General features: G+C 31.1%; 2 protein-coding genes across 2 annotated transcripts; both read right to left on the reverse strand.

The window, feature by feature from the left end:
• LOC123204512 (probable disease resistance protein At4g27220) lies at window positions 1-3372 on the reverse strand. The gene has a single exon (XM_044621213.1). The coding sequence runs from the start codon at window positions 3370-3372 to the stop codon at window positions 1-3; it is 3372 nt and encodes a 1123-aa protein (XP_044477148.1).
• A 5761-nt stretch (window positions 3373-9133) lies between these two features.
• On the reverse strand, window positions 9134-18701 carry LOC123204541. Its single transcript, XM_044621265.1, has 2 exons — window positions 18508-18701; window positions 9134-9723 (listed from the first exon to the last, which is right to left on the reverse strand). The coding sequence occupies exons 1-2, from the start codon at window positions 18699-18701 to the stop codon at window positions 9477-9479; spliced, it is 441 nt and encodes a 146-aa protein (XP_044477200.1). The 3' UTR covers window positions 9134-9476.
• Window positions 18702-22592: the final 3891 nt, after the last annotated feature.

A 22592-nucleotide genomic window follows, 5' to 3' on the forward strand; every position in this document is an offset into this window, starting at 1 on the left:
TCAAGTATATACCTGTTCACTGAAGAACTCTTCCAATGTGGTATTGAGGTTGCCATTCCAACGTCTAGTGTAATTAAGATGCACTTCTTTGAGCTTGGGTGTCACTTGCCCTCCAAAACCGAAAGTCTTCATTTGTCCGCAACCAAGTATCGCTAAGAAGTCCAATATTGGGAATTCAATAGTATATGACTCAGAGCTAAAACAAGTGAGGCTGCTTAGATCACATAGACACAATTGGTACAAACTAGGAAACACAATGCTCTCTATTGGCGTTTCTTGTTCTCCTTTCTCATTTGTGATTATTTCTTGTATTCTTGAGCAGCCATATAGGTAAAGTACTTTGAGCTTTACCAAGAGTTTGGCAATTGAGGGAGTGAAGAGGGTTTCTAAATTATAACAACCACGTATGTCTATAATAGTTAGGTTTCCTAAGCATGGGGAGGTTATGGTGTGATCTAACTGTAGATCCTCCGCTTCTTTCTTCTCAAAGATCTCCTTTAAATTAGAGCAGTCTGATATTTTTATTACTTCCAAACAAATAAGGCTTTGGAGTAGTGTTGGCGAAAATAGTTTTATTAACTTGTAGCATGCAAGCAAGTCTACTCTCTTCAAATTATGGAGACTTATGGATTGATGGTTACCCTTCCATATATATGTCATCTCATACAAAAATTCCAAATCTATATCCTCTAATGAGGAGAGTAACTTGGTTTCACCCTTTGCAATCTTAATATTTTCACAATCAAATATATACACCAGTGATCTACACCATATTACTTTAAGAGATTGAAGATTTTGGAACCTCTGCAACAAATGATATGGTGCAATATTTAACAAGCCTTCACACTCTTCCACTTCTAAAACTCTTAGTTTACAGAAAGATTGAGCAGGAGGTTGTCCATTACATAGTTCAACAAGGTTGCAATTCTCAATGAGATGTAATGCCTCTAAATTGTGGAAAGTTGAATTTGGTGTCCATTCCAATGTATTTAAGAGATAACTTATCTCATCACATCTTTTGATACGAAGATACTTCAAATCATTAAACACTTCTTCAACCAGGTCATGACTAATACTCTCAATCTTAACAATATTTTCTAAAGTTAAACTCTCAGTTCTTTTGATCAAACCGCTAAACTTATCATATATCAGTGAAATATCAGTCTCTATGATCTCCATATTTCTTGAGTACAACACCTTACTCAAATATTTCTGAAAACGAGATCCACTGTAGGCAAATGGACTATAACCTATTATTAAGATAAAGTTGGACAATTTTTGGAATGGCAAGAATTTTGGTGAGAAATCAAGTTTATTTGGAATAAAAATATGCAAGCTAGTCAATTGGGTCAAGGCTTCTAACTCAACAAGATTGGCATTACTACCACTTTCAAATTCCCAATTAACAAAATGATTAACATACAATTCCTCTAACTTTTTAAGAGAAAATATAACGCCACAGGGTATTAGTTTTAAATCCATATTATTCAAATCTAACAACTTGAGATTAGTTAATTGGCTAAAGGTTGAAGGGATCTCCTTAACAAGTTTAGAATATGAAAGGGAAAGAATCTCAAGTTTACTTAACCTTCCAATTATTGATAGATCAACCAACCTGGAAGAATTAACATCTAATGTTCTAAGATTTGTGAGAAATGAAAGTGAATCAGACAATGTCTTTATGTATGTTTGTCCCAAGTTTAAAACTTTGAGATTTGTCATTTTCTCAAAGAAACTACCGGGGACAACCAAACTTTCATTTTCCTGCAACAACAAAGCCTGCAAATTTGGGTATTCCAACCCATTTGGTAGCTCCCTAATATAATTTGCTATCAATGAGATACATGTGAAATCTTCAAATGTATCCCTATGTCCCAATGCAACACTTACCATGAATCTGTGGTTGTATCTAGGAGCTCTAGCTATTGCAAAATCACGGATAACATCATGCATTTTTACATACTTTTTATCTTCTTCAATCAAGAGAAAGGAAGAGGTTATAGTACTTACAATATAATGAACTCTGTTTCTGACATCCTCAATTGCCTCATTAGTATCTCCAAACCATCTCAAACCTGTCCAATATCTGACCAAATCTTCAATAGGAATATTGTAATCTTCTGGAAATAAGCTACAAAACAAAAAAAGTGATTTTGTCTCCTTTTCTAGGTAATCGAAGCTTAGTTCCAGAGATGAAAAAACATTTCTCTCCACTTCTATAATGCTTGAAGCGGTAGACATTTTAAGTTGTCGTTCTGCGTGGCTCCACCCATGCTTATCTTTACCTTTTAAAGCTCCTGCTATTGTCACAATTGCAAGTGGCAATCCCCCACATTTACTAGTTACCTCTCTAGCAATTGGGTTAATATCAGAATTTTCAACAGTTGAGCCTGCAATCTTGCTAAAAAGTTCCAAAGATTCTTGTTTAGATAAAGTTTCAACCGTATATATCTTTTGGCAACCCATTCTATTACATACATCTTTGCTACGAGAGGTGATTAAAATTTTACAACCTCTATGGTCATTCCCAAAAGGAATACCAATCTCACCCAATGCAATTATCTCCCAAACATCGTCTAATATGATAAGGACCCGCTTCTCTTTCTTGATTCTCTCCCACAGTGAACTTGCTCTTGCTAATTCAGAATGAGTTGGAAGAGAAGTTAAGCCTAACATGTCAGAAATTTGGCCTTGAATCTTCATAATATTGGGCGTTTGAGAGACAATCGCCATCGCTACAACATCATAATCCTTGGCTTCTTTGACATGTAGGCCGATTTCTTTAACTAGTATGGTTTTACCAACGCCCCCCATCCCACATATTCCAATTTTGCTGACATTTTTAGCATCAATTAAGGCCTTCATAACTTCCTTCTTAACTGAATTTCTAGATTCAAATGAGCCAGAATTGAATACCTCATTTGAAGATATAATTCCAGATGGAGGAGCAGGACAAGACACACTCTCAAACTTTCCCAATTCTTGAAGCTGATCAGAAATCGCCAAAGTATGCTTTTTTGACTCCTTACTAAATCGACAACGTTGTCCGAGATTAATGCACCACCCTTTGAGGCACCTCTTGTTGGCTTTGTCTTCATCTTCCAAAAATTTTTCAGCTTTTGCAGAAATATCATCAACTTCAGCTAACCTGTTTCGAACAATAGTGAAGATGATTTCTCTATTTCTTTCAGCAAATTCGATTTTCTGCTGCACCATGTCTCTGCTATCCCTCAAATTCCCAACTTGCTTTTTCAATTTTTGAATGTTGTCATTGTAGTGAAACAAATAACCAAATTGATCACCAGCAACTGCAAACACATTGTCAACTACCTTCTCAGCTACCTTCCCACCAACAGAAGTGACAATTTCCATGGCTTTTTTTTTTTTTTTTGGAGTATATGGACAGAGTTGTGTTTGAAATGATAAGAAAAAAAAAAGAACAGAAAAAAAAAGGAATATATAAAGCAAAGAGAAGTGATGTTGAATATAATAACAATGATTCTATCTTTTGCCTCTGATCTCAAGGCTGTTTGGTTCCATCTTTATTACCAGCTCATTTCTATTCTTTAATAAATTCAAAATCAATGCAAAAATAAATATAAAAAATATGCAGAATTATTCTTGTCTTCAAGAAGAGGAAATCAATATCTATACTGAAAATAAAGAATGTATCAAAGAAACAAATTTACATAAAAATAGGTAGACAACGTTTGAAGTTTATTTGATGCATGCTATCAATCTGGATTTTCATAAATAGAAAATCAATATATACTATGCTTTCAGCCATTCACTTACAGATGCTAAGGAAAGACAAAAGTATAACCTTACAACTGAAACCAATAGATATACAATCATATTTTATGCATTTACAATGATACAAACATAGTTACAAATGTTAATGTGTTATATTATGATTGAGTAATTTTGAATTAAAGATAAAATATTATCTAATTATATGATGATGCATCAATATATGTACTCGTGTTTGTATTCATTGTTAATTTTATAATTATATTATTCTACTAAATACTGAAGTAATTAATTTTATAGTTAGGGAAACTTTAATCATAACAAATGAATATATATATATATATATATATATATATATATATATATATATATATATATATATGTAGGTATGTAGGTATGTACTATCAATAAGTACATACACAGGTTCAAGTGTTTATTTATGATCATACGATTAGGTATTACTCTATCTTTAATTCAAAATTACTTAATTTTATTCACATAATTAATAGTTATTTGTTACGAAATGATAAAAGGGAAAAATCAAAGAAGAAGGAATATGTAAATGAAATAAGAAAAAAATTTCAGAATATAGAAAGCAAATGAATGAAGGAAGGTATGTAATTTATCTTTGAATAATGATGATTCCATCCTTTGCCTTTGCTCTCAAAATTGTTTGGTTACAAAATCAATCTTTTCTTTTACAATAAGTACAAAAAAGCACAAACACAAGAAATATGAAAAGCAAAGAATGCATGATAAAAGGGTTTAAAATGAATGACACGATAAAGTAAGGTATATAATTAAGAAATGATTCCATTGTCTGCCTATGATCTCAAGTATGAGGCTCAACCCCTTACAATTAATATTATATACCGAAATTCTAATGGAGTGATGTAACACCTCATCCACTTTGCTTTTGGGCTATATATATATTGATGTGGGTTTGCATTATAATTGCATTTTACTAATTATAGATATTGAGTGAATACAAACTATAGTTCTCTTGAAATTTAATGTAAAACACAATATTTGACATGGCTAGGCTTAGAAAAAAGGTGTTTGACAAAGCTCCCAATAAATAAGTGTCAAAGTCCATTTAAACACATACAAAATCTATAAGGTCCAATTTATTATAAAATGGAGACTGTTGCAATAAGTTTAAGACATGAATTCAAAACCCAAAAAAATAAAATTAATGACTATTACTTTCTAAATTAGTGGTACTATATCTCTGAAAGCATAACTCCAAATACTTGGTATCACATTCAAGTTTGAGTAATATTATATGTATTAACAAATACAAACATTTTGACATATTATCATATAATTGTATATTTTGTCTCTTATTCAAAATAACTCAATCATATAATATCTAATACTCTCTAAATTGGTAATGTTTATTAGACTCTCAATTCTTTTGAGCAAACCTTTAAAACCTATCATATATCATTGGAATGTTAGTCCATTTTATGTCCATATTTCTTAAGTACAACCCTACTTAAATATTTATGAAATAGAGATCTTTAGTTAAATAGACTATAAACTATTGCTACGCTAAAGTTGGACAATGTTAGCATTACTATCACTTTTAGATTCCCATTTAACAAAACAATCAACATATAACTTCTCTAACTTTTGAAGAGAGGATACAACATCACGACATTTTAGTTTTAAATTCGTATAATTCAAATCTCACAATATGAGATTAGTTAATTGACTAAATGATGAATTGATCACCTTAACAAGTTTAGAATAAAACATGTAAAAAATCTTAAGTTTACTTAGTTTTCCAATTACTAATAGGTCAAGCAACTCAAAACTTTATCTTAGTCTAAAACTTTGCGATTAGTCATTTCCTCTAAGGAAAAATTGGGGCCAACCAAAATTTCATTTTCCTGTAACAATAAAGCTTACAAATTTGGGTACTCTAATCCATTAGGTAGCTCCCCAATATAATTTGCCATCATGGAGATACATATGAATTCTTCAAATGTATCCCTATGCGACCACTCTTTTAGACCAATTCCAACATTTTATATCTAGAAGCAATAGCTACTTCAAAATCTTAGATAACATCATGCATTTTAACGTACTCATAACCTTCAAACTTTGTTCTTGATATCTTCTATTGCATCATGAGCATCTTTAAACCACCTCAAACCTATCTACTATCAAAGAAAATCTTTAACAAGAATACTGTAATCCTCTGAAAATAAGCTATAAAACAAAAGAATTGATTTCATCTCCATGTTTTCTAGATAATTGAAGCTTAGTTCCTATTAGGATCCCAAGTGTGAGGTATAAGACTTGAATCTCACATCGAAAATTATAGATTTCTAGTGTAGGTTTATATGGCTTTAGATTATACAATTTTAACAACGAATTTTTGAGGTGTGCTTTTTCCAAAGTTCATATCACTTTATATTAGAGCCATCAATACATCTCTTAGTACCAATTATGCCACATAAGTGGTGACATTGGAAATGCAATGTTCGCTCGAGGCTAGTAAGAAGCTAACACATAACCTTTCCATGTGGGCATCGAGGCTATGAAGCATGGTGCTTTGTTAAGATCTCAAATGTAAGTTATGAAACTTAGATCTCGTATTAGAATGTATGGGCTTTTGGTGCAAGTTCTATTTAATTTTAAGCTCTCTAATCTCAATAATTAACTTTTGAGATATGGTTCTCTCAAGGTTCATATCAATTCTAAAGATGAACAAACATTTCTCTCTATTCCTAGGATATTGGTAGAGCTAGATGTTCTAAGTCTCCATTCATAGATGCTTGTAGGGCTAGACATGTTAGGCAAAGAGGTTGTTGGAGAGCCTGCGAGAGGACTTGGTTGTGACTTTTGTAGCTGAGTAGATGCTGAGGGTGATCGTTAAAAGATATTTTGAGCTAGAGAAGTCACTAATATTTAGTTGGTTGCTTTAGTTTGGTGAGTTAAAGAATGGTTGCTTGTTGATTGTAGGATGAGAAAAAGGATCAACATATTCCCATGTAGCAGAGATAGGGATTTCCCATTGTATTTATAACAAGGATAGGGTTGGTGTGGAGACAAGAATAGAAATAAGGACAACTTTCATTGAATTGGGTACAGGGAAAATAGAAAATTTGGTATCAACCTATTGCCATGAAGACGAGAATTTTAGTGTCATAAGAAAGTGACTTAACAATTGTATTTTTTTTATTTTTTGTCATAAAGCATTTTAGGCATTTGTATTTTATATCATGTATTTAGATTTTTTTGCTAAGGTATGGCTTGTTAGCTTGTTACATCCTCTATCTAAGTATTAGCCTTCTTTTAAATTATAAAAATCTTTTACATTCAATCTAAATTTACATAGATAAAAAATTTTGGTAGTGTTTCTCTCTAAGGTGGATGGGATTGAACCAACTTATACTTAGATCATTGTTTGGCTTAAAAAAGCTAAACTCATGTTATAGTTATAGCTCATTGAACTAGCCTTTAGATCAAAGTTTTGTTGATGTCACTACATCAAATATATCTTACCTTACCTACAATGATTCTTCTTCTTATTTGACAACTCGTCTTCTTCAATGTCATTGAACGGCTAGCTTAAGTGAGCCAAGTTTGAGCTTGATCTGACTATTCTAGTTTCAAGTTGAGCTCAAGTTAAGGGTGAATTCAAGTCAAGCTTGATAGCTAGGTCGGTTTGAATGAGCTCGACTCATATTAACTTGAGCCTATGGGTTTTATATTGTTGAATTCTAGTTTGAGGGTTGTTTGGCTTGCCAAGCTCGTAAACCTCAAAAAAGTTCATTTTGCATTGATAAAAATGATGTCTTATTTACTAATATATTATCGTTTTGGTTAATTTTGGTTTGGTTATAGTATCAAGTGAAGCTAAGCTTGGTATTATAGCGTAACTTGAGTTTGACTTCTCTTAAACTAGACTGCGCTTGAACTTATTGAAAAGTAGCTAATCAGTTCAAGTATAAGCTCAACTTGGCTTTTTAGTCGAAATCAAGTTGGCCTAAGCTCTAGTTTAGGTTTAGCTTGAATTCACCTCTAGCTTGAGTTAACCCTTTTTTGGTCTCAACTTGAACAAATAGATTGATAAAAGATAATTGGGAATCAAATGCACGATTGTTTAGGCTTGAGGTGGGGGGGGGATGTTTTGTATTTAGTAGATACATTTTATATTTTTTTGGGCTAAAGTGGATTACAAGAATGGATGATATCTAAATATACCCACTCTTGCTTCTTACAAACTTATGAATAAAATTATACAAACTGATCGAGATAATAGTTTATGATTGGGTGATGTAATTGTTTATTTTTTCTCACACTTCAGAATCATCTACTTAGATTCTACCACATCAATCTGTACAAATAAATTTATATATATATAGTATTACTTCAAAATTATTCATACTAATTAATATAATATTTTTTCTCTTAATTCAAAATTACTAAGTGACCTCAATTAATATGAATATTTAGTAAGAAATACTTGGATTTGTATTTATTTAATAATTCGTCAGGTAAATGCAGAATCAAAATAATACAAGAGCAAAACTCCCTACATAATGAATGTAGCAAGTACTTTTGGAATGGTGTTTATCATTTTTTTTTTTTTTTGGTATGTGACAATATTCAAAGACCTTAAAAATTAATTTAGATTATGTATAAGGGTAGATCCAAGCAAACCCAGCTCAAGCTTTGTTAAGTGTTTGTCTCGAACAAGTTGAGTTCAAGCAGCGATATCCCTAACTTGAGCTTAAGTTGAGCCAGTTGGACTCAATTAGGTCGTTGAAACTTCGTTGATAAATTTATCTTTTTTAACAACTTTTTATTATTTTAGATGATTCATTTTTTTTTATGACTTTTTTGGCAAAATCATTGCTAACTTGAGTGAGTCAATCTTGAATTGGACATTCTAGATTTGATTTGAGTTTGAGCTAATATTTTTTCGAGTTTGACTTAGCTCGAGTCCATTTTAATTGTATTTTTTTGAATGTGAAAATACATTTAATATACTTGTCTGAAAATAATATTTTGGAAATAAGAACAGTGGATTTGTAAACATGGCATAAGATTCCAGTAATGTACTTTCACTTAATTAAGGCCAAAAGCCAACTCCCACCCCCAAAGTTTAAAAAACTCAAAGTCTCACCCAGTATCCAATTTTGTTAATGACTTCTATTAGTCTAAACTAGAAATGATGATTTTACCTTTTCCCTCCTTTCCCTCCCGGTATTAACAAAAACACCCTTCAATATAAATTATAAATTGTATTAAATATGCAATAGAATGTAAATTCACCTGATTTGTTCATCTGAATTGAATATTAAGGTTAATGAATCTGCCAATTTTGATGGATTTTAGTTTTGATGAATTTGTTTATTTTGATGAATATACTAATTTTGCAGTTTCAGTGCGTATTTATATAACATGAAATCCAGAAATTCATTCTGGTCGACAGAAATCCAAAAATCCTCAAACTCCAACCAGTTGGGCTAAAACAGAATTTAAAAAATCCAAACTATTCATCCCGTGAACCCCCACCATTAACCAGAATAAACAACCGAATATTCTTGACGAAGGTTTCGGCGATGGCGAGGTTGTTTTCCTGAACGGCTTCAGCGCACGCCATTAAAGCATGAACGAGTCGAATTCCGTTCTCTTGTGAGTGAACAGAGATGACCGGACGAATTGACTCGGACAAGTACAACTCAGTCTTCAAGCGTTTGTGATCCCTAGTGGTGGAAAACGGATAAAGAAAGAGGGATAGTATTGTCATTATACATAGCCATACCGGGAATCCGTTGGTGATTCCAGAGATTGATGGAAGTAAGCGTCGACGGGTCAGAAACCGGGTCCGGATTGAACTCGTATCCGTTCAAGCCACGTGGACAAATTCCATGGTTCATAATGAACCGAATCCGAAGCGAGTTGAGAAAACCCATCACCACTGCATAGAGCTTCTTCAAGCTGTTCAAGTTTCTGAGCAAAAGTTCAATGAAGGAGAGAGAAAAAGTGAGTGAGTGGTAATTGAGAAATGAGGAGTGGAAGTTGGAAGGAACAGATAAAGATTGCAGAAAAATTATAATTTTTTTTTTTTTGGACCTTCCCAATTCATTTAATGCTCTTAATTTGCAGTATATCGATTTAATAAGCGAATATTTTCAACTCAAATAACGTTCAAATTAAAAGAATCAAATTTACATAAATACCCTTTTCACTAACAGAATATACTGACGCTAACTGTTTATGGGTGGGACTTTAGGGTTTTAAAACTCTATGAGTGGAAACTTGACAATTCATGAAAGCTTGGGTGGGAATAGGTCATTTAGCGGTTAATTAAATCATTAATACCTATTTCTACTATCGATATACGTGCTAAACATTTTATAATCATATACTTAATTATTTATGCATATTATAAGCTTTTTCTTTTTTTATTTTTTTTATTTTACAAATTCTATAAAAATAAATAGCTAAAAGATTCATTCCCACCCAAGGTTTGATGAATGCAACTATTACCAATTAAGTATTAAAAACTTAAACTTTCATCTATGAACTATTAAAATTAACAAAATTAGTTAGTTTCAAAGGTAAAATTATCGTTTAATCGTAATATATTAAAAATAATAAAATTTTATCTTATTTATTCTCTTAATTTAGAAAATTAATAATTTTGTTTTTAGGATTAAGTTTTAAAAGGTTACTTTTTCCCTCATTATCTATTCCTTATTTTTCTAATAATACATGCCTCTCAAATTTTAGAACATTAATTACATCCCCACAAAATGTATTCTCTCTTTTCCAGTGACCATTCTTCCTGAAGATTCACCTTGACTCATCTACAACCATCTCGCCAACACCTTCTACCCCCCAGTGGTATTTTCGACATTTATATCACTTTTTTTGATGGAAAAACGAGTGGAGATCTTTTTGCAATGTCATCGGCCCTCCTTCGATGGTTGATAAAGTCGTGTTAAAGGAGAAAGGCTTGTTGACCCCCTACCTTTTCGATTCATGTTCAAGAATGTCAATGGTTGCTCGATTATTTGTCAACAATGTTGGCTTTCTTTGTTGATTTTGTTAATCAACAAGATTGAGCCACTGTGCCTTGGATTTCTTCGTCGGTTAGAGATGAAGAAAGAGGCCACCAGAGATGAAGGGAGAAGTTGTTAGAGATTAAGGGAGAAAATGCTAGACAAGGGTGCAAATGTGATGTTTCTAAACTTGGGGGTTGTTGAAGATAAAAATTTTGAATAATAGTTAACTCTAGGACAAGAGGAAAAATGTCATTGTTTCTGAATAATGCACTCCTTTATCAAATTTTGGTTTTCAATAGGTATGTATAATAAATATTAATTTATAATTAAATTAACAAATTTAACACCGCACGGATAGGAGTTTAAGTTTTCAATATTTAATAAATACCAGTTTGAAAATTCAACAAATATTGGGTGGGAATAAGTCCTTTGGCCAATATAAATTGATAAATCTATATATATACACTTTTGAATACATAATTAGGTACATTAATGATGTGTCATTATTTGATTGAATATTACTTTATTCTTAATTCAAAATCATTTAATCACATGATAACACATCATTTATATAACTAATTATGTACTAAAAAATATATACACTTAACATGACTCAAAACAAATAGACCAAATGACTATTTCCTACCCAAAGTTAGATGAAATGACAATTTTTATCCTTTAAGTGTGGAAAAACTATTTTCTCACATATCAATGAAAGTCAACCGTTACTTTTAACAAATAAAGGTATTTATATTATTTTGTTTATAAATTATAATAAGGTAGTATAAACAAATTAAATTGTAACTCTAAATAGTTTTTTTTCCCTCCCCCATTTTCATTTTACTCTAAATAAATTTAAAGATTAACTGTTGTCAGCGACATTTATCAAATTAAAAATTATTTTTTAATTATTTTAAATAAAATTAAATTAAATTAGGCATGAAAATTATATTTGATAAAATTTTTGAGACAAAGTATTATTTAACTTAAAGGCTTCTTTGTCTTTTCAACAATTCTATAAAAAAAAAAAAAAATTTAACAAATTGATACAAAAATAGCTTTTTTAAAATTAAAGGATTTGTGGTCTCATCGAACCTTAAGTGGGAAACAGTGATTGACCATTCAATTATTAATAACTATTTGTAAGCTTGACAGGGGTGTTAAAATTTTCAATAAAATTATGTGTGTATAATTTTAGGAACATAATTAAAATAAAACTATATATATAGATGATATGTAATTGTGTGATTAGATGATTATAAATTAAAAATAAAATCATAATTAATCGTATGATAACATATTATTTGTGTACCTAATTATATACTTAAAAATATGTATTGCTCTTAAATTTTGTAATAGTATACTTAATTATTTATAAATATTACAAGATTTTTTCAAAATTAATAAAAATAAATATGGCAAAGTGAGGCCTTTATGAATAATAAATTATCTAGAGAAAAGCCTCCAAACTAGACTTCCCTTAATTTCTTTCTTGAAAATGAGGCCTCTTACCCTATTTAGTCCACTTAAAATATACACATTGATATATTTTTGAGAAAAAAAATCAATGGTTTTATATATTCTTATATCTTAATTTTCCTATTTTATATAAAAAAAAAAAAAACAAATCAAATTCATGTGAAGATCGATGTTCATGTCACCCACAAAAAAAAAAAAGGTCAAAAATTTATTCTTAAAGAACATGTCATAAGTGATTCCATTTTGATTCGTAGGTCAAAGTCTTAATCCTATCAAGAAAATTAGAAGAAAAAATAGGTAAGCACTCCTTTTTCTTAGCCCCTCTTATTGGGTTGAAAATAATGTTTATAAAACTAGACTAATGATCAAACTGATTTTCTCACTGATTCATTATTCAACTAAGAATCGATCGGTTCAATTTATTATTAAATTATAATAAAATTTTCTAAATAATATCAGATTAACCAATAGATTTTGTTTAAAAATTTGTAAAAAATAAAATCAATCATAATACTTAGAGTTATGGTGATTAGAACATATCTTTTTTAAGGAATAACAATTATTCACCTGATTTTAATGAAACAATTAAATGAAAAAAAGTCTCTATCTAATGATACATAAAAAAAAAAAAAACATAAATTTGCAAGTTATTCTCTATAGAAAACATTTAAATGGATATGAAATACTTTTTTTTTCTTTTTTCTTTTTTTTTTTTGAACTTTTGTTTTCCTTAGAAACATTTAGAAATTTATCTAGTTTGATATCAAATAATCAAATTATCAAAAAATAATTAAATTTTCTAAAAATACCTTAAATTTTGAGCAAACCTAATTCTACCAATTTTAATCAATTCATCTAATTCATCGATTTTGATCAAATTTGATCGAGTCAATAAATAAATCATTTTTTAATATTAACTATATTAGACTTAAAACCAGTTTCTAGTTCAACCAACCGGTCTGGTTTGATTTGGTTTGGTTTTCAAAATAATGGTTGAAAGTCGTGGACCACATTGATAATGGGTTGCTATTTGTTTCCCTAACGGAACTAGTTATCACAGTTTTCAAGCTTGGATCAAATTGATCAATTCTACCGTTGAATTGTGGGTCAAAGAGGCTAAATGATATCATGACATCATAAACATTTTATAATTACATTTTGTAATTTGTGGGATTTTACTTTTGATATGCGCTTGCTAACCTTTTAAGGTAATCTATCATTGTGATAATTTTCAATTTTAATGATAAAAGATTCTCCTAAACAAATGCACCCAAACCAACACCAATTATGAAATGGTGGCTCAATATTGTAAGAAAAGGAAGTCACTTCGAACCATATAATATTTGCAAAAGAAGAAATTGTTAATCAGTGTGAAAGAAACTTTCTAAATCTTACACTTTGAAGATTTGCAAATATTTTTAACACATGTATGCAAGGACCAGAAAATGGTATGCAATTGTATCCTCCCAATCGGGTTCTTACCCCACCTCGTGTGGGATAGAGATTCTCCAAAATAAGTAAAGATGAGGACAAAAACAATCTTTATAAATGGGGATGGAAATAAATATCTCCTTGCCCTAATTTGCCGCATCATAACTCCCTTATCTTTGTATAATCTTCTTTATCATTTCATCTCCTCATTCCAAAAAAAAAAAAAAAAAAAAAGCTTATAATAAGGTCTAAGAAATGGATAAACTGTACAACCAAATATTCTTATTCGTTCCTTGGAATGGTAGAAAACGAATTTCACATTGAGTTGGTGAACAGGGCTAAGTATAGGAAGGGTACACGTTTGTGTGTGTTAGAGCACATGATCGTTGTCATTGTGGAATTTGAATTCTTGGATGAGATTTGTTTCGCAGCGATTTTCAAAATTTTCTTGATTGAGAAAAGACACAGACATCTATGTGTAAGAAAAACACACACATGTCATGTCTAATAGGTAAAATAAAAGAGGTACAAGGCTATTGTGCGTTATTTGGCACATAATTCCTCTAGAACCCAAAAGTAGCGGCCAAGCACAAAGAAAAAAGAGAGTTAACAGTCTTGGACACCAAAGGGGGGACTTTGGTCACTGGAATTACCACAACCACAACCACAACCATGTGAAAATAAGTTTGTTGATGGAAGCCAAGTTAATATGGTGTCTTCAGTGGTTAAGTTGTGATTTATTTGATTGCTATGATACGTTTTTGCAATTCCTATTATAATGGATGGATTATGATGATTAATATACTATTTTCATGATTAAGTTTCTAGAAAATACTGAATTGATGTAATAGGCATGATAATAATAGAGGAAGTTTAAAGAATTGAGAACAACTGATCAAGATTCGATAACCTAAGCATGTCTTTGTCAAATTTCTAGAGTGTACAAAACTTCATGTAGGTATAAGGTTTGACCACCGCGTAATACTAATTTGCACGTGCCCATTCCTTTTACTTCAACTTTTGTATCATTGCATACATAAATCCATCACATATCCCTTGATATTCGATGAAACTTTACAAAAGCTCCTTTGTCCCAAGCTATATGGTATGTAGCTCTTAAGTCTACAATCCACATAAGATGAGATTCAGTTAATAAAACGATACTGAAACATAAATCTCATAATTCGAGATAGGATAAGACGATACGTTCTTTAGCTCCATTCACTTACAAGCGAAGTAACCCTTGTTCCCACAGTTATAACAGGTTAGATTGGTCTTATCTCTTTTTCCATTGCATTTACCTTTTTTGCACTTATATCGCTTGTTTTTATTCACAAGTCTTTAGACGATCTCTTTCCCTTTTTTGGACTTACGCCATTTTTACTTTTAGCTAGAAAATTTCTTAGAACTAGACTCAACAACATATGCATGAGCACTCAGTCCAACAACCTCTAAACGCTTTACTTCTAACTCAAGATGGTGAGCAATATCATCAAAAGTCTGGATATTATCATTGTTAGTCATATTGATTTTCATTTGTTCCTAATTGTTAAAAAGATATCATATGATAGCTTGTACTTGTTGCTCATTAGTCAAGTCATGTCCAACCTTCTTCAGGTCAGTAATCATGTTTGACATTTCCTTTAGATATTGTTTCATTGGCTTATTGGAACCTTTTTGTTCGTATCGAACGTGATGGTCAATTGCCTAAATTTGGAGACAGTGGTTCTTCCAAACTTCTCCATCAATGCCACCCATATGGCATATGCAATTCCACATTACTCATACTTATAAGCAACATCGTCAATCATTGAGTTGATAAGGATTCCTTTAGCAATTGAATCATTCTTTTTCCAAGTGTTGTAAGTGTCCATGTCACGCTTATACTGGTATTGTTAGGATTATACCCCTCAACTAGCTATGGCTCTTTCATTACTTGATTAACAACCTCTAAGGCCTCATGTTCATCTAGGATATAATGCATTCACATTCTCCAAATTTTATAGTTGTTTTCATTCAATCTTTCTCCCTTATTCAAGTTCGCAATGATATTTTTTAAAGCCATTTTTTTATATAATTATAGAGACATATCAACACAACATCAACAAATCAAGATATATACACATTTATTGTCATCAATGTGCATTAAAATTAAAATATTTCATATAAGATCATCTATGACTCAAATATTCAATATTTAAAAATTTAATCCATTTGCGCTAATGTCAATTTTAGACAAGAATTATTAAATTTCACCAATCTTAGAATTCCCACAAAACTGTATAATAATTAAATCAACAAATGCTTTAATTTTCATATAGTGCAAAATGAAGTTCCATACAAAGTACATTACTAATATTAAAAGACTATAAACTCAAAATTTAAATAATTTCAATGACTAGGATCAACTTCTGAAATATCCTTAATCTGGGGCTTATATGAATTAAAACAGGGCATTTCAATTATTAACCACTCTTTATAGTTATAGTAGGTTGGTCTCCACGAATCAGATTGAGTGAAAACATTTTTTTATCCTTAACAATATTCAGAGTCACTTTATCTAAGGGTGTGCACACTCTGGTTTGGTGCGGTTTAAGAGATTTTTCAAATCAAACTGAAAAAAATAGTTTGAAAAATTTTCAAATCAAATCAAAGCATTTTAGGTTTCAAACCAAACTAAAAAAATACAGTTTGAATTACAATTTGAACTATAATTATCAATATCCTATGATATATGATATGATACGATATAGATAGAAAATGATACGTATCATAAGGTGTATCGAATTAATATGACATAGTAAATGTATCATATGATACAATACGTATCCTACGATACAACACATATTTCTTATATGAATTAATACATTTTTTTAGAGAAAATGAATACACTAGGGGTGTATATGAAAAATTTTAAAATATTAAATGTGTTTATGATGTTTTTCAAAATAATAACGTCTCAATTATAATATTTTATTAACAATTTATTATTTTAATTTTTAAAAGGCGTATCATACAATATGATACACAATATGGCAAATTGAGTTTTTGATATATTATATGATATACAATTCGACCATTATAGTTTGAATATTTTAAAATTTTATGTATATATATATTATTTAATAAAATTAACTGAATTATAGTTTTCTAAAACATAATATATACATGTAAAATGAATATAAAATATATATACAATATATATGTACAGAAAATAATAAAATAAATATGAAAAAACAAGTTGTACACCTAATTATTTATTAGAAAATTTTGTCATATATATATATACGGTTTATGGTTAGGTTCGATTTTAAAAATTGCTCAAACCATAACCCGAATTGAAAAAAAACAATTTGAAAAATTTCAACCCAAACCAAACTATAATTTTTAAACGGTTTGATTCAGTTTTACAGTTTAAACCAAATTATGCACACTTCTAACTTTATCCATGATAAAGTTACTATATTATTTGCGATAGCCTACATGTCTTGCACTCCGCTGATTTAGGAAAAAGGACAGAGCTGTGGATTTTCTTATATTTATTACAATTATTTGCTCTTCAACGAGTTATAATTCATCCACACATTGCTAGTAATTCTTGAATTTTTTGTCCTAGACAAAATTAAATATTATAGGATCCCAATAATCTGATAGTGACTTAAGTAGTTCATATATCTTCTCCTTTTCAGTTAATTTTATGTCCTTATGTTATAAATCAAAATATCTCCCATTCATGCCACCAATATGTTTAAAGAGATTGTGCTTCTGATTCATTTTATAATTCAGATAGTAGTCTTTAGTCAACATATTCATCTTATACATGAATAACAAATAGAGAATAATAAATTTTACATACATAACAATATATGTTTTCATGTCATTTAACAATTTATAATTCAAAAACGCATCCTGGAAACACCGTTAAAACTTTCTTTCTTAAAAAAAAGGTTTGCGCAAGCTTTTACGCGCGTTGAGACCTACCGGATTAGAGTCTATGCACTAATCTGAGCCTGTATGTATAGTCATACGCTAGAGAGAAGGCTTCACTTGTCGAAACAGGTGTTCTGTACATCTCCACGCACTGGAACACTGTCTCATGCATCAGGAAAAGGCTTTCACATGCCTCCACAAACCTAGACGCATTGGTAAGACCGGTGACTGTCAAATTTTGATTGTAGAGTGTTGCCTAGTCAACACTAACTGTTGATCATTGACAGTCAACAGACCCACGAGTTAACTCTTGGGTCAGGCGGCTTGATTGATCAATGAGCGGGTTGACCCATTGACAAATGGGTTGGATAATTGTGTTTTCCCAACCAGATTGCAACCCGTGGGGCAGTAAGAACCCTAATCTTGCTATCGATTCAGTTGGCCACCATCTAGCCGTTGATTGACGATGACATCTTAGGGCTTTTGAAGATATCATGATGACAATCCTATTGGCACAAGTCTCTGATGTCAACGTTGCCAGAATCCAGTGATTTGGGACAAGAAGTCCACAACAAAGGGTGACGATTTGGCTTTTGGAGTCATTGATTCGAGTTTGTTTTTTACGCAATTTTTTAATATGAAACATGCAACAATCATCCAACAATCGTGCTAACATGATTCTATGCATCTATTTCACTCAATTGCATCAAATTAGCCAAAAACGTAAATTGAATTTTGTGAAAAAAATAACCCAAAAATTTATCAGAATTTCCAGAATAAAATCACAAAATCAATATCTTCAACAATCAACACACAATGCACATTAACACAGGCTCTGATACCAATGCTAGCAATTCTAGAACAATCAGCATCAATTCGTACGTACCTGGATATGAATGTGTGTGTCTTCGAAGTTGATGCAGGATGATAGAAGCCTTTTGTTGATGTAATCCACAACACTGGTTTGCTTTTCACCGTTCTGTATTCCTGGGTACAGAAGAGAAGGAGGAGAAGCAGTCTGTTTTCTGTGTTTCTGATGTTCTGAGAGTTAGCACAAAAATAATACACAGCCTTATGCATATATTTTTATTTAGGGCAGCTGTTGGGACTTTAAATTTTGAAATCCCAACCGTTGTCGAACTGTCAAGGGCAGTTTTGTCAAATCATCAGTAAGGGCAACCTAGACAATTCTGCCTGACTATGAGCATAGGTCAGGTCAACTTATCTTGGGTGAACCAAGCCCAATAACTATACATACAAATAAATTGTACTAATTTGTTTATATAAGTTACGATGACAGTTTATAATTAAATGATATGAGTATTTATTTTTTCTCTTATTTTAAAATCAGTCAATTAAATATTATTATAGCAAATTGTACAAAGTTTATAAATTTGTTTGTCTATATAATATTATCCTTTCAGTTTTAACGTATTGTAATCTGTTATTGGGCTCTGTCCCTTGGTTCTAATTTTACGTACAAGTTCAAAATCATAAGGTAAAGAGTCTCAAGTTCACTTAGTTTTACAATTACTGAAAGGTCCACCAAGTTCAACCCACTAACTTATAATATTCTAGGATTTGTAGGAAACAAACAGTACATGGAGCATTGAGCTCAACTAAGGATACTGCTCAGAAAGCTGAAGAGTCAGTGATGGGCAATGCTGAAGCTTCCAAGGAAGCCTTCAATCAAAATGCTGAGGAATTGAAGAAAAAAATGAACATCAAGAACTAATAATTATTGTTCATCTTCAATCTCATTATAAAAGATTCACTCTTATATCTCTATTAATAAAATTGCATGTAAGAAAATTTCTTAAGAATTTATTCATACAAACTGACGTAATGAATAAACAATCACATCACAATAAGTAAGAAATGTCTGTTCATATAATATTACTCATATATTCGTACTTATTTTAAAGTATTAAGACCCTGCAGCGTTTTCGGATGCAGTGGTCCAGATATATCTGGATAATACTGGTGATCCGGTAAAGTTTACAAATGAATTTACCTTCTTCTATAATATTATTTTTGTGGTGTGGTGTGTGGATGTAGTGCCTATTGATTGTTTGGTATGAGCAGGAACTTGTTGCCAAGAGGCTTGAAACTTCTTAAGATACGGTGACAGTTTTTTTGGGGCAATTTCCTTGATATTCATAGAATTATCGAATGTTAGTTTATCTTCCAGTTAGAAAGCAAAGGTTATCGCTGCTTGGTGGTTTTAACGGGGATTGACAAGGGTAGAGAATTTGACGCTGTCAGACTAGAATCTTGATAGGATTATACTTTATTATTATTATTTTTATCTTACATTCATATAGATTAGCAAATTCTAAGATAGGATTATATTTTCCAGAACTTTGGTGTTACTCGAGGAATTAGCCAATTCAGGGTTTAGTGTATTATGAGGCACGACCGAGAATCAGACTTTAGTTTGGCTTTACCTTGCTTTTTTTCTCTTCTCTTTTTATGGCGGTTTCTACCAGTTTCGCTATATTTATATGAACCCCAACACTTAACAACATCCTTAGCACAGCATTCATGGATTCCCCCTTTATGATCTCTCTAAAACTTCTTAACTAATTTACTTTAGGATTTGGGTGGAGACGAAACATTAAGATCAACAACCATCCTATCCGTCAAACACTTAAACTTATTGATAATCTCCTAAACTTGTGTCGAAATTTTGAAAAACGTGACTTGTGAAAGGGTATGAAAAAGGGAAATCTTCTCAAAACAAGTCAAGTTCAAGCAACTCAGATCAAATCCAAAATTAAATTATTTTCAAACTGATTTGAATTTTAACTAGTCAATTTTGAACTTAGTCTTGTTCGGGTTTGGTTTAAATCAAATCTAGCCCTATTCATGCAATTTATAATAAATAAATGACAATTATATTATTAATAAAACCTCACAAATATTATTGTTTTTTTGGCAAACCTTGACGGTACGAGGGAAATTTTACTAATTAAGAAAAAAAATAACAGCTAGTCAGAGGGGGACGTAATGATTTTTACCTCTCCAATAAGACTAAATACAAATTAAAAAAAAAAAAAGATTATGCATGAATCACACAAAATACATACAAAAACATGTACACACACCATTAATGTTGGTAATGAATATATATACAATCGTACAAATTTAAAAGATGTATTGACATCCTAACAAGCAGCCTCTTCTTCTTTTTTGTTGATGTTGTCATTGTTGTTGACAATGCCATCATCGTTGTCTGAATAGATTTAAAAAAGTTGGACTATCAATAAACATGTAAAAGATGAATATAATGCATATGAATAATTGCCAACAATACTAAATAAAGAATGATAAAAAAAGATTCATACCACATTACTACTTGGCGACATGCCCTCTTGCAGTATCGAGACACAATCCATGAATACAATATCTAAATAAGTATGATCAGCGAAATAAGAGCATTAATAGTCCAAACAAGATAAAACATTAAAGTATGTGAAAAGTCCTTATACATCAAAGATAGAATGAAAAACAAAGATAAACTAAGAAGGAGGTGGACGAAAACGACAAGAAAGCTCATCTATGTCACCTGTGACCTCGTCCCAAAGATTAGCAATACTAGCACGAACCTCAGAGCGAAGACTCGCAAGCTCAGCAAATAAAACAGAACATTGCAGCTCCTCTGGACCCTGCAGCATTTTTGGATGCAGTGGTCCTGATTTATCTGGATAATGCTGGTGATCTGGAAAAGTTTACAAATGAATTTACTTTCTTCTGTAACATTATTTTTGTGCTGTGGGGTGTGGATGCGGTGCTTATTGATTGTTTGGTTTGTGCAGTAACTAGTTGCCAAGAGCCTTGAATCTTGAAAACTCATTTTCCTCTGTGCAAAGTTGGTGGTTCATGAGTTGTGCTTTATGGGTAGTGGTTGATTTATATACGACACAGAATTAAGTTTCTGTTGTTTCTATGTTAGGTTAGTGCCAGTCTTGTTATGGCTCAGGAAACCCATTGACTAGGTCTCTTTTGAGAACCTATTTGCAAGTATGGTGTTTTCAGAATCAGATGTTACACTAAAAGCTCAATCAGAATCAGATGTTGCACTAAAAGCTCAGTACTTAACGTTTTCCTTTTGGTACAGGTGGTTATTTGTCCTTGTGAAGGGACCTTAATTTGATGATATATTTTTTCGCTTCGTCGTTCTATAATAAAATTCAAAATGTTCTTGGCTGGATAGATCACTTTTCTTGTTTTTCGTTGGACATGTTTTAACGAGACATTTATTCATTTTTACGTCAAGCTGGAGATAACTCAGATCAAATTTAAAGTTAAATTATTTTTAAACTGAATTCGAATCTTAATTTTGTGATCTCTAACTAAGTGTTGTTCAGGCTCAATCCAAACCAAATCCAATCCTACTATTAACCTGATTTAAAATAAATAAATTTTAATTATATCATAAATGAAAACCTGTAAGTATTACTCACAAAAAAAAAAAATTTATAAATATTAATTTTTTTGGCTAACCTTGACAGTACGAGGGAAATTTTATTAATTAAAAAAAAAATGACACCTATATAGAGGGGGACGTAATGAGCCTTACCTCTCTATAAGCCTAAATACAACACACAAAAAAAAAAAAAAAAGTTGTGCATGAATTACAGAGAATACAAATAAAAAACGTTTATGTACACACACCATTAATGTTGGTAATTAATATATATACAATCATATAAATTTAAAATATGTATAGACAAACTAATGAGTAGCCTCCTCTTCTTCTTCTTCTTCTTCTTCTTCTTCTTCTTCTTCTTTGTCGTCTAAATTGATTTAACAGAGTCGAATTATCAATAAACACGTAAAAGAAGAATATGTATAAATAATTGCCAACAATATTGAATAAACAAAATGATAAAACATGACTCATACCACTTTCACAACTTGGCAAGGGGTTCTAGCAGGTCTTCCATTCTCATTTTCTACAAAAGCAAT

Source organism: Mangifera indica, chromosome 2 (assembly GCF_011075055.1).
Source record: "Mangifera indica cultivar Alphonso chromosome 2, CATAS_Mindica_2.1, whole genome shotgun sequence".
Taxonomy (NCBI): Eukaryota; Viridiplantae; Streptophyta; class Magnoliopsida; order Sapindales; family Anacardiaceae; genus Mangifera; species Mangifera indica.

What these genes read in the sequence shown, in the direction of transcription:
- LOC123204541 (XM_044621265.1), bottom strand. Translation starts at nt 18,701, where the DNA reads ATGCATAAGGCTGTGTATTATTTTTGTGCTAACTCTCAGAACATCAGA. An exon ending in ACACACACATTCATATCCAG is followed by an intron (nt 9,724 to 18,507) that starts GTACGTACGAAT and finishes ACTTTTGCTCAG; the next exon opens with AAACTTGAACAGCTTGAAGA.
- LOC123204512 (XM_044621213.1), bottom strand. Translation starts at nt 3,372, where the DNA reads ATGGAAATTGTCACTTCTGTTGGTGGGAAGGTAGCTGAGAAGGTAGTT.